We start from the raw sequence: 12,719 nt of genomic DNA, 5'->3' as shown, positions 1-12,719 counted from the left end.
AGAGCAAAACTCCATCTCAAAAAAAAAAAAAAAAAAAAAATTAAAATATTAGTTGGGTGTGGCGGAGCATGCCTGTAGTACCAGCTACTCGGGAGGTTGACACAGGATTGTTTGAACCCAGGAGGTCAAGGCTGCAGTGAGCCTTGATGGCGCCACTGTGATCTAGCCTGAGGGACAGAGCCACATCCTAGCTCTCTAAAAAAACCAGCAAGCACTGGATCTAACAAAAATTTCAAAAACACCCAATTAATCAATAAATCCAAGATATTTCTATCTTAACGTGCATTACTGATACTAGTATCAACTACCTCATATAAAGTGGGAACCATGAACACAAAAGGACAACCACCAGAAAACCAGAAAAAGATAACTGAAAACTCGAGCAGGGATGATGGTCTACCTCTCTCCTAGGGACTGAGTTTACCACCTTGATTATTCATCCTATGAGTATTTAAAATTCTACTAACTTTTTTCTTCTTATTAAGCATAGATTTTTTAGTGGCTTCATCCCAATTGCTGACAAACGAGGAAAAGATGGGAAGAGCGGCTGATTTCTCAGTTTTCACAAACAGGAGTTTCACGCTCTCCCACTTCTGAAACAAAGAAAAGAGTAACATCATCTATATATACTTTGTTTCTTTTAAATGAACAATCAATTGATGCACTTGCAATACTGTACCTCCGGCAATTTTTCTGAAAGTCCTTTGGTGACAGCAACAATGTTTTCAATGATGTGCTCAATCTGCATTCCAACGTGACCAATGCGTATAGCACTGAAATTTAATACAGTATTAGAAAAGATTTTTAAAAACCATTTTTTCAAAATCAGGCAGGTATATGAAAAATATAAATACATAATCCTCAAGTTTTTTTTTTTTTTTTTTTTTAAAGTAGATACATTAAGGCTGGACAACACGGTAAAACCCTGTCTCTACCACACTAACAAATATTAACTGGGCATGATGGTACATGCCTAATTCCAGCTATTAAGGAGGCTGAGGCAGAAAAGTCACCTGAGCTCAGGAGCTCAAGACTGCAGCGAGCCCAGATCTGCTGACTGCACTCCAGCCTGGGTAACAACAGAGCAAAACGGCCTGGAAAAAAAAAAAACAAACAAACCATTAAAACCTTTAGGTTCTCAATATACTTTATTTCATTTTGGAGACGGGGTTTTTTTCTGTCGCTCAGGCTGAAGTGCAGTGGCACAGTCAACATCCTGGGCTTAAGCAATCCTCCCACTTCAGCCTCTGGAGTAGCTAGGTCTACAGGCCACCCAGCTGATTTTTGTATTTTTTGTAGGGATGGGTTCTCACTCATGAGCTCAAGTGATCCACCAGGCTAATCTTGAACTCCTGGGCTCAAGTGATCCTCCCGCCTTGGCCTCCCAAAATGCTGGGATTGCAGGCATGAGCCACCATGCCTGGCCTAAATATATTTTAAAGGAAGATTGTCATCTTTCATATTCTAGAAATTCATTCTACCTTAAGTAAAATGTCACATCATCACAGGGTGATTTTTTTTTTTTTTTTTTGAGATGGAGTCTTGCTCTGTCGCCAGGCTGAAGTGCAGTGGTGAGATCTCGGCCCACTGCAACCTCTGCCTCCTGGGTTCAAGCGAATCTCCTGTCTCAGTCTCCCCAGTAGCTGAGATTACGGTCGCAAGTCACCACACAGAGCTAATTTGTGTATTTTTAGTAGAGATGGGGTTTCACAGTGTTGGTCACACTGGTCTTGAACACCTTACCTCAAATGATCCACCCACCTTGGCCTCCCAAAGTGCTGGGATTACAGGTGTGAGCCACCATGGCCAGCTGAGGGAGTGATTAAAGAGCTAGTAGCACCTAAATGTGAGGCTAGGAGCACCAGGAGGCTGGGCCAGAGGAGTTTCTATCTTTATCTTAGACAACCCCAGGTCACTGAGTCCACCGTCAAGCTGTTCTGAGGGAACCTACTTCCAGGAGGGTCACCTGCTCTCTTTAGTTCTATTGCTCCAATCAAGAATAAATAGTTCTTGTCCCTGGTAGAATAGGGTCTTTTGGCTAAAGAGCAAGACCATCCCTTCAGGTGAAGCAGAGTGTAGGCAAGAAGCCAAGTGGGAAGCCTAGAGGGCTCAGTGCTCAGCGCTGGTGCCAAAATGAAGTGAGCCAGAAGGGCGGCTCACTGTTGGCACAATGTCTGCAGAACAAGGATGAGACCAGCTGTTGCTCCTCTCTCTGCAGCCAAAGACTAGGCAGTGCCCACTCCCTGAGCCTATTACTACCTGCCTGCGAGCACACCTGGGCATCCCAGATGGAAAGATGGTCATGAAGGAGGAAGGGGGAGTAAGAGAAGTGGAGGAGGAAAATAAATTACTATGCTGGGGAAAGGTAAGAGAGGAAATGAAAGAATGATTTTTTTTCTCAGTTGTCTGCAACTTTCTTTAAGTTGTTTCTTCTGCCTTGGAAAATCCCCAGTGGCAGGAGACTGCTGCTCCTTTACCTGCCTTTGGTACCATCCCCTTCTCCCAGATACTCATGGGTCCCATAAACAAGGCCTGACCTTCTAGCCAACCACTTCCATGAGCCACTATTTTAACATCAGCCTTTTCCCAAAGGAGTAGGGGTCCAGGCCCAATGACCAATGCTTCTCGGCTACTTCATTACACCCGATGAAGGGCTTCCCAGCAGCAGGCAGAAGATAACACCAGAGACCACCTGTCCTGCCCATCCCACACCCTTCTCTGTTCTATCTGGAGACACTACGCTGGCGTCAGGCCTGCATAGTGAGCAGAGGCAAGAAGTCCCTGTGGTTCCATTTTCTGCCGTGTGTGACCATGTGTATGCATGATGGGCTCCTGGGTATCTCTGGGTAGAAGGGCAGTGCCCTAGAGCTCTGTCCTTCTGGCAGCTACCCATCTCCACACTGCAGTCAGCAGGTGAACTACTTCATAAAACATATTTTCAATACATTTAAAACTTGCCCTACCTCTCCAAGCTGGTACACTGCCAAGCATACAAACTTAACCCACTTCTCAGCCTAATAAAATAGCCTAAGCCATATTCTCTGCTTACCCAAAGGTCGGAAGCAATCACTAACCTAAAACGCCTATTCTAGTAGGAAAGGCTAGGTGTGGGGGCTCCGCCTAGCTCAGTAACCTGGGTAAGGTTAAACCAATGTGACAACACAGACAGCAAACAGATGAACAGAATAAATGCTGAATTCATTTAACAGTAAATTAAACTAAGAATGAGGCAGATCTTCACTTTAAGGAGTAATATGGTGCTTTTAAAGGACAATCTGAGGCCAGGTGTAGTGGCTCACGCCTATAATCTTAACACTTTTGGAGGCCAGGATAGGAGGACTGGTTTTGTCTAGGGGTTCAAGTCCAGACGGGGCAATGTAGTGAGACCCTGCCTCTACAAAACATTGAAAACTTAGCCAGGTATGGTGGCATGTGCCTGTAGTTCCAGCTACTCAGGAGGCTGAAGTGGGAGGACTGCTTGAGCCAAGGAGTTCGGGGTTATGGTGAACTGCAACTGCACCACTGAGTGCAGTGGCAAATAAATAAAGGACAAGCTAAAAGCCCAGAACTACTCATGTGCTCTAAGCATACATCTTACTCTCCTTGCTTTCCTTAGTATCTGGAGCTGCCCTGTCCAATGCAGTGACCTTCAGCCACTAGCTATATATGCCTACTTTAATACAAATTCAGTCCCTGACACAGTAGCCACATTACACTTGCTCAAAAGCTACATACAACTAGTGCCTACTGTGTGACACAGCACAGATGCAGACCATTTCCATCACAGTGGAACGTTCTATCAGACAGCATTTTTCTAGAACACAGCAAAGTCCTACAGGTTAAACTTTTTTTTGTTTAAAGACAGTCTTGCTCTGTCTTTCAGACTAGAGGGTAGTGACAAGACCATGGCTCACTGCAGCCTTAACCTCCTGGGCTCAAGTGATACTCCTGCCTCAGCCTCCTGTGTAGCTGAGACCACAGAGGTACACCACGACACTTGGCTAATGTTCTTGATTTTTTTGTAGAGAAGGGGGTCTACGTTGCCCAAGCTGGTCTTCAACTCCTGGGCTCAAGTGATCCTCCTGCCTCAGCCTCCCAAAATGCTGGGATTATAGGCATCAGCCACTGCACCTGGCGTGAGAATTGATCACTTCTAAGGAACAGATTTTAGTTTTAAAAAGGGATCTAATACCATTAACAAAATCTTTTTAAAAAGTATATAAAATAATTGTCAAATACAAGATTAAAGGAGGCACACATGAATGCCTTTTACCTACCTGCAAGAACCACTTTTAGAAATGTTTAAGACTGTTCCACCTATACAGTCATTGATCTCTCTTGATAAATTCTTGGACAGAAGGTTTACAGATACTGGAACTCTATAAAAAACACAAGCATTCAGAATACAATGCATACAACACACTAGAAATTTCATGCTGCTAAAGTCCAGTTATTACTAAGAAACTTACTTCTTTCTTTGATAGAAATGTCTCCCAATGAGTGAGGGTAAGAGCCGCCTAATTCTGGCATCAGTAAGGAAGAAGTCAAAAGTGCTCAGAAGGCGGAGCTTGGCTTCAAAAGGTTTATATTCCTTCTTTAGAGTTTGAAAGGGGATAATCTAGGAAGCACAGTGAATAAAAACAAAAAGTTAGGAACCTAAACAAGAAGAAGAAATACTTCGGCAATAATTTGTATTTGTATTTAAAAATGTCTCAGAGCCATTCCTTTCATACTTTAGTGAACACATGAGTGCCTAAAATGTGCTAGGCACTATGCTACTCGCTGGGAACACTGAGATAAATAAGAAAGGACCCCAGCTAAAGAAACTGAGATGCAGGACAGGCGTGGTGGTTCATACCTATAATGCCAGCACTTTGAGAAGCCAAGGTGAGATGATCACCTGGGGTCAGGAGTTCAAGACCAGCCTGGCCAACATGGTGAAACCTTGTCTTTACAAAAATATAAAAATTAGCTGAGTGTGATGACGCGTGCCTGTAACCCCAGCTATTTGGGAGGCTGCAGAGGGAGAATTGCTTGAACCCAGGAGGCGGAAGGTGCAGTGAGCTAAGATCACACCATTCCATTCCAGCCTGGGTGACAGAGTAAAACTCCATCTCACACACACAAAAAAAAACTTAGATCACTTACATCCAGAGAGTAAAAAAGATAAGTACACCAACTACAAAATAGTGAATCAGAGAAAAACAAGATGCTCCAAAAGTACAGAGGAATGACACGAGCCACCCTTTCATAACTTGCAAGATATAAAAGTTAACTGATGTACACACCACCACAAATTAAATTTAAAAAAGTAGAAGAAAAATACTAGGAAATATAGTAATGTATTTGTGACAGCGTTTCAATTGAATTAAATCCTCTAAATAACTTGAAAATATTAACCAGGCTTCCTACCTGAGAAATGGTTTTAATTCCATGCTTGTTTAAAAGCTTTCTATAGAACTGTTCTGTCTTTTCAGGAGTTGAATTGGGTTCGTCCTTCGTAAATAAACAGATATCTTCTAAATCCGAGCGAATACCGTGAGGTAAGGGCCTACAAAATACGTGAAAAGAAACTGAGGAAAGCATTATTACAGACACTGTGCATGTTTGTATTATACAGAATACACAATAAACTTAGTGTCATTTAAGTAACTTTAGTCATGCTAGTTAAGCAAATATTGCACCGAGACCAACATTTAAAAATACATCTCATGGCCAGGAGTGGTGGCTCACACCTGTAATCCCAGCACTTTAGGAGGCAAAGGTGGGTGTATCACCTGAGGTCAGGAGTTCGAGTTCAGCCCGAAAACATGGTGAAACTCCCTCTCTACTAAAAATACAAAAAATTAGCTGGGCATGGTGGCGCGTGCCTGTAATCCCAGCTACTCAGGAGGCTGAGGCAGGAGAATTGCCTGAACCCAGGAGGCGGAGGTTGCGGTGAGCCGAGATCGCACCATTGCACTCCAGCCTGGGTAACAAGAACGAAACTCCGTCTCAAAAAAAAAAAAAAAAAAAAAATTAGTTGGGAGTGGTGGCAGACACCTGTAAAACCAGCAACTTGGGAGGCTGAGGCAGAAGAATCGCTTGACCCCGGTAGGCAGAGGTTGCAGTGAGCCCCAATCACACCACTGCACTCCAGCCTGGGCAACAAGAGCAAAATTCCATCTCAAATAAACAACAACAACAACAACAACAAACACCTCACTTGCAATAGCAAGCAAATCACAAATATACACAGGCCCAAACATCAATTAACACTTGGGATAGGCTGGGCGCGGTGGCTCAAGCCTGTAATCCCAGCACTTTGGGAGGCCGAGGCGGGTGGATCACGAGGTCAAGAGATCAAGACCATCCTGGTCAACATGGTGAAACCCCGTCTCTACTAAAAATACAAAAACATTAGCTGGGCATGGTGGCGTGTGCCTGTAATCCCATCTACTCAGGAGGCTGAGGCAGGAGAATTGCCTGAACCCAGGAGGCGGAGGTTGCGGTGAGCCGAGATTGTGCCATTGCACTCCAGCCTGGGTAACAAGAGCGAAACTCCGTCTCAAAAAAAAAAAAAAAAAAAAAAACAACACTTGGGATATAACACGAATTAAAATATCAAAGACATCCAAATTCCTGCACATATAATTATTATTAACCTAGCTTCATCAGGACAGGCCTGGTTCAGAATTTTACCTTCTGTAAAACTCTTAGCTCCATAATGATAATAACTTTTTCTTTTTTTGTTGTTGAAACAGGGTTTTGCTCAGTTGCCAAGGCTGGAGTGCTGAGGTACGATCGTAGCTCACAACAGCCTCTAGCATAGCCGAGCCTACAGGCATGTGCCAGCTGGACATGGGACCAGATAACTTCTGTATTTTTCATAGAGATGGGGTTTTGCCAGGTAGCCTAAGCAGGTCTTAAATTTGTGGGCTCAAGCAATCCACCTCACTCAGCCTTCCAAAATGCCAAGATTATAGTTGTAAGCCACCACATTGGGCCAACATAACTTTTTTTTGAGATGGAGTCTCACTGTCACCCAGGCTGGAGTCTCTGCAACCTCTGCCTTCTGGGTTCAAGCAATTCTTGTGCCTCAGCCTCCCAAGAAGCTGGGACTACGGACGCCTGCCATCATGCCCGGCTAATTTTTGCATTTTTAGTAGAGATGGGGTTTTGCCCTGTTGGTCGAGCTAGTCTCGAAGCCCTGGCCTCAGGTGATCTGCCGGCCTCAGCTTCCCAAAGTACTGGCATTAGAGGTGTGAGCCACTGAGCCCAGCCCAAAACAACTTTTAAGAATTGAAGGTCAGGAACGGTGGCTCATCCCTGTAATGCCAGCACTTTGGGAGGGTGAGTTGGGTGGATCATACAGTCAGAAGATAAGAGACCAGCCTGACCAATATGGTGAAACTCCACCTCTACAAAAAAATATAAAAATTAGCCAGGCATGGAAGCATGTAGCTATACCACATATAGCTATAGTCCTAGCTACTCCGGAGGCTAAGACAGGGGAATCGCTTGAACCCTGAAGGCGGAGGTTGCAATGAGCCGAGATTGTGCCATTGCACTCCAGCCTGGGGGACAGAGCAAGACTCTGTCTCCAAAAAAAAAAAAAAGAAAGAAAAAAAGAACTGAAACAGTTAAAACAGGCCAGGCACGGTGACTCATGCCTGTAATCCCAACACTTTGGGAGACTGAGGCCGGAGGACTGCGTGAGCCCAAGGCCAAGACCAGTCAGGGCAACATCTTAGGAAGCTGAGGTGGAAGGATGACTTGAGTCAGGGAGCTTGAGGTTGCAGTAAACACAGCTCTCACTACTGCACTCCAGCTGGGCAACAGCACAAGACCCTGTGTCTTTAAAAAAGAGGGAAAAGAACTGAAACCAAAAAACATGAAATAAACATAAACCAGGGGGACCAGCAAACATAATTATGCTGCATCTCACAGAAAATAAAATACAAGAGTTTGGCTCATTTCTTGGGCTTACAACGTATGTTCTGAAGAAGCATTTTATATAACCACCATGGATGTCTTTTTCATACAAAGGCGTCCACTGCAGTTTTTTTATTGTCTGTGTATAAAAGAGTAAATTGGGGCCTCAAGGAATTTTTGCTTGACATGGAAAGATAAAAAGATTCTTAAAAAAAAAAAAAAGCTGTATAACTTATTTTACCCTTAGTCTTTTAAACACTAGGTTTTCTATTCAACAGACCTGATTAGGTTAGCTGTCAATCAAGCTCAGAAAACTGGTGAAATTTCGAGAAAATTTTAGCACATCTGAATTCCTGCAATTCTTTTTTTACTTTCTTTCTTTTTTTTGTTTTTGAGTCTGAGTCTTGGTCTGTTGCCCAGGCTGGAGTGCAATGGGGACATCTCTGGTCACTGCAACCTCCGTTTCCTGGGTGTAAGTGACTCTCCAGCCTCAGCCTCCTGGGTAGCTGGGATTAGAGGCACCTGCCATCATGTCCAGCTAGTTTTTGTATTTTTGAAGAGATGGGGTTTCACCCTATTGGCCGGGATGGTCTCGAATTCCTCAGGTAATCCACCTGCCTCAACCTCCCAAAGTGCTGGGATTACAGATGTCCACCACCTTGCCAATCCTCTATGGTTCTTTTAGACACTGTTGTTTTACTTCGTGTCTGGTTTTTATTAAAAATTTGCGAAGTTTCCATCAGAAAATACCATAGAATTGTTCGAGTTACAAAGAATGAACAGGCAGATAAAAACAGCAAAGGTAGAAAACCACAACTTACAATCTGACCCTCAGTTCTTTACTTGGAATTTTCCATAATACCACCATTAAAAATAAATTTTCATTCTCATTCAAAAGCAACCCATAATTGTTCTTCCTGGACTTGCAATGTGTCAAGAGAGCGTCCAATGCCTTTCTAACCTGCAAAGTGGAGAAGACAAGTAAGTGAAATGTTCTCACAATAACTTACACAAATAAGTGAATGTTCCCAATCTAACTTAGCATTTGTCCCCTCCCACACTTTCTATTTTTTCCCTTCCAACTTCTATTTCAAGGGGTAACCTCCATAACCTTACCTATTAGGATCCTGCAATTTATATTCAGAGAATTCTAAGAACCCCTCAAACACGCCTAAGTATTCACACCATCTACGGCAGGGCGTCTCTTCTACTTAAGAGATTGGGCCAAACGGAAACATGCTCCTCCTGCCCTCAAAGATGAAAGCAGTAATCCCAGGAAAAGCACAAAGCGAATGCATTTAGCAGTTATTATTTCTTCCTTTTTTTTTTTTTTTTTTTTTTTTTTTTTTTTGAGACGGAGTTTCACTGTTGTCGCTCGAGCTGGAATCCAATGGCGCGATCCCGGCTCACTGCAACCTCCGCCTCCCGGGTTCCACCAATTCTCCTGCCCCAGCCTCCCAAGTAGCTGAGATTATAGATGCCCGTCACCACGCCCAGCTAATTTCTGTATTTTTAATAGAGACGGGGTTTCACCATGTTGGCCAGGCTAGTCTCGAACTTTTCACATTAGATGATCCACCCGCCTCAGCCTCCCACCGTGCTGGGATTACAGGGCCACCGCGCCCAGCCTCTCGAGTACTTTCTTACCTTGTGCCAGGCTCCTGGGCAAAATGCGGTACTCGCTTTGCCCGTTGCGATCCTGGATAGCGCGGACCGGAAGGGCCCATTTTAAATAACGGGTAACAGACCCGCTAAAGTAAGCGACTCGGCCAAGGCCTAAGTATAGGGAAGTTAAGCCAGGTCGCCAGGTCGATCTCATTTAGCTCATCATCTACTACACCTGCAACCCAATTCAAGGCCGCAGGACCGTGGGGAAGCAGGCGCCCACCCACGTATGTAAACCGTAGAGACGGCTGAGGCACACAGCCCGCCAGCTACCCTCCCAGAGCCCCGTGGGATTCTGCCTAGCACGCACTCGGGTCCCGGCACCTTGCGCCTCACGAGATGAACGCCACACCGCTTCCAAGCCACCCTTCCCAGGAACCACTCACCTGCTCTTTGTCCAGCTGCTTCCGTGTTGTCGGGGCAGCTGGAGTCGAGGTGGAGGTTGCATTCGCGGCTGAAGATGACAGCGGCGTGGAGGCCGAGTCCTCCATTTTGCTTTCACCTCGTGAACGTGCGCGTGCGGAACCCCGCTACTTAATTCTGAGGCGCACGCGCGAGCGAGGCACAGACCCGGAAGCGAGGGGGCGGGAACCGAGCCCCTGTGCGTCATTTCCGGGAGGGCGCACGGTTCCGTTCTCAGAGGCTGTGGTGGCTGTCAGAGTGCCTTCCCTGAGGCGGCACTTCTCATTCCGCTCTTCTCCCGCTTTCCATGAGGTGTGGGGAGTAGCCTGGGTGTCCCCTTACTCTTACACCATAGAAATCAAGAAAGTTCCTTGAGGCGGGAGAACAGTCCCGTCAGGCGGCCCAGCGGTGTCCCCCGCACGCCATGGTCCCCGCCTCTGTGAAGGCCGCGTGTGGCGCGGGCAGAGTGCCGAGTCCTGGCTCCACCTCCCACCTGCCGGTTGAGTTTCGGTGACTCCAACCCCAGCCTGGTGGGGAATCCATGAAATAAAAGGCACAGGAGTCACCCGGCGCATTTCGTTAAGCGTCATGAGGGACCGAAAGATGCGTTGGAGCCAGTCTCTTAAGCAGCTTCTGGTCTCGCAGAGTGGCGGGAGGTAAGAGCCTATACAAATTAGCGTGGTTGGCCGGGCGCGTGGCTGACGCCAGGAATCCCAGCGCTGTGGGAGGCCAAGGCGGAAGGATTCCAGGAGTTGGAGACCAGCCTGTGCGATATACGAGACTCCGTCTCCAAAAAATAAAAAGATTAGCCGGCGTGGTGGTGCTCACCTGTAGAACCAGCTGCTTGGGAGGCAGAGGCTAGAGGATCGCTTGAGCCCAGGAATTCGAGGCTCAGTGAGTTATGGTCGCGCCACTGTAGTCCAGCGTATCCTTTAGAACGACACCTTGTCGCTAAACAAAGAACTAAGAGTGGAGGCTGGATAACTGACAAATGGAATACCGTAGAACAGGGGAGTCCAATCTTTTGGCTTCCATGGGCCACACATAAAATACATTAATACTAATGATAGCTGATGAGCTTTAAAAAAAATATCGCAAGGCCGGGCGTGGTTGCTCACTCCTGTAATCCAAGCACTTTGGAGGCCAAGGCGGGCGGATCACCTGAGGTCGGGAGTTCAAGACCAGCCTGACCAACTTGGTGAAACCCCATCTTAAAAAAAATAAAAATCGCAAAAGAAAATCTCATAATGGCCGGGCGCGGTGGCTCACGCCTGTAATCCCAGCACTTTGGGAGGCCAAGGTGGGTGGATCACGAGGTCAAGAGATTGAGACCATCCTGGTCAACACGGTGAAACCCCGTCTCTACTAAAACTACAAAAAATTATCTGGGCATGGTGGCGCGTGCCTGTAATCCCAGCTACTCAGGAGGCGAGGCAGGAGAATTGCCTGAACCCAGGAGGCAGAGGTTGCGGTGAGCCGAGATCGCGCCATTGCACTCCAGCCTGGGTAACAAGAGCGAAACTCCGTCTCCAAAAAAAAAAAAAAAAAAAAAAAAATCTCATAATGTTTGAAGAAAGTTTACGAATTTGAGTTGGACTGCATTCAAAGCCTGGCCTCCTGGGCTGCATGTGGCCCTTGGGTCAGACAGGCTTGCCTTGTAATGTCTTCCTCCCACTCCACCCGCCTCCCCAGAGGTAACCACCCTTTAAGGTGTCTCCTGGAACCTTCCAGAGATGTTTTAGCATTTTGAGGAGATACTTCTTTCTCTTGTTGGATGGGTTTAATTAATTAATGAATTTTTTTTTTTTTTTAAGAGGGAACCTTGCTCTGCTGCCCAGGCTGGAGTGCAGTGGCGTGATCTCGGCTTACTGCAACCTCTGCCTTTCAGGTTCAAGCAGTTCTCCTGCCTCAGCCTCCCGAGTAGCTGGAACTATAGGCTTACGCCACCACGCCCTGCTACTTTTTTTTTTTCCTTTTTGTGGAGAACAGGGTCTCACTATATTGCCCAGACAGGTCTCGAACTCCTAGGCTCAATCTATCCTCCCACCTCTGCCTCTCTAAGAGCTGGGATTACAGGCGTGAGCCACGCGCCCAGGCTTTTTTTTTTCTCCCCTGACAGTTTGTTGCCCAGACTGGAGTGCAGTGGCCTCATCTCAGCCCACCACAGCCTCCGTCTCCCAAGTTCAAGGATTCTCCTGCCTCAGCCTCAGCCTCAGCCTCAGACATGCGCCACCACGCCCAGCTAATTTTGTGTTTTTAGTATAGACGGGGTTTCTCCATGTTGGTCAGGTTGGTCTCCAACTGAAGACCTCAGGCGATCCACCCGCCTCAGCCTCCCAAAGTGCTGGGATTATAGGCATGAGCCACCATGCCCAGCCTACTGTATCTTTTGGATACAGTTACCTACAGTATTAGTACAGTAACGTGTTGTATGGATTTGTAGAGCAATAGGCTGTATCACATAGCATGGGTATGTAGCAAGCCATACCGTCTAGGCTTCTGTGAGTACACTGATATTCCCACAACCATGAAGTCACCCAAAGACACATTTCTCAGGCTGTATTCTCATCATTAAGCAACCCATGACTATATTTTGAGTTTGAAGTTAATAGTACATCGAAGTGGATCTGGAATGTGGAAGAGAATATTCTTGAACTAAAAAGGAAATTAGAAGTCATTTCCATGGAGGTGATGATTAAAACTTTGTAAATAGGTGAGATTGCAAAAAGAAGTCTAGA

At 46.0% G+C, this 12,719-nt stretch overlaps 2 protein-coding genes across 2 annotated transcripts in view; one reads left to right on the top strand and one right to left on the bottom strand.

Annotated features, from left to right (window-relative positions):
• Positions 1-10,149, bottom strand: part of RSL1D1 (ribosomal L1 domain containing 1) — a 13,168-nt gene extending 3,019 nt beyond the window's left edge. The window contains exons 1-7 of the mRNA XM_032242735.1: positions 9,966-10,149; positions 8,736-8,875; positions 5,413-5,551; positions 4,470-4,618; positions 4,278-4,379; positions 680-773; positions 468-593 (exon numbers count right to left, since the gene is read on the bottom strand). Coding sequence (XP_032098626.1) covers positions 468-593; positions 680-773; positions 4,278-4,379; positions 4,470-4,618; positions 5,413-5,551; positions 8,736-8,875; positions 9,966-10,070 — 855 coding nt within the window. The 5' untranslated portion in view covers positions 10,071-10,149. The remainder of the gene's footprint in view (positions 1-467; positions 594-679; positions 774-4,277; positions 4,380-4,469; positions 4,619-5,412; positions 5,552-8,735; positions 8,876-9,965) is intronic.
• Positions 10,150-10,197: 48 nt separating this feature from the next.
• TNFRSF17 (TNF receptor superfamily member 17) overlaps positions 10,198-12,719 on the top strand; it is a 140,563-nt gene continuing 138,041 nt past the window's right edge. The window contains exon 1 of the mRNA XM_032242739.1: positions 10,198-10,637. The gene's annotated coding sequence lies outside the window, so the exon portion shown is untranslated. The remainder of the gene's footprint in view (positions 10,638-12,719) is intronic.

Source organism: Sapajus apella, unplaced genomic scaffold, assembly GCF_009761245.1.
Source record: "Sapajus apella isolate SASKATOON/1434 unplaced genomic scaffold, GSC_monkey_1.0 scaffold51, whole genome shotgun sequence".
Taxonomy (NCBI): Eukaryota; Metazoa; Chordata; class Mammalia; order Primates; family Cebidae; genus Sapajus; species Sapajus apella.
The sequence above is the reverse complement of the archived record's forward strand: the minus strand, read 5'-3'. Positions and strand labels throughout refer to the sequence as shown.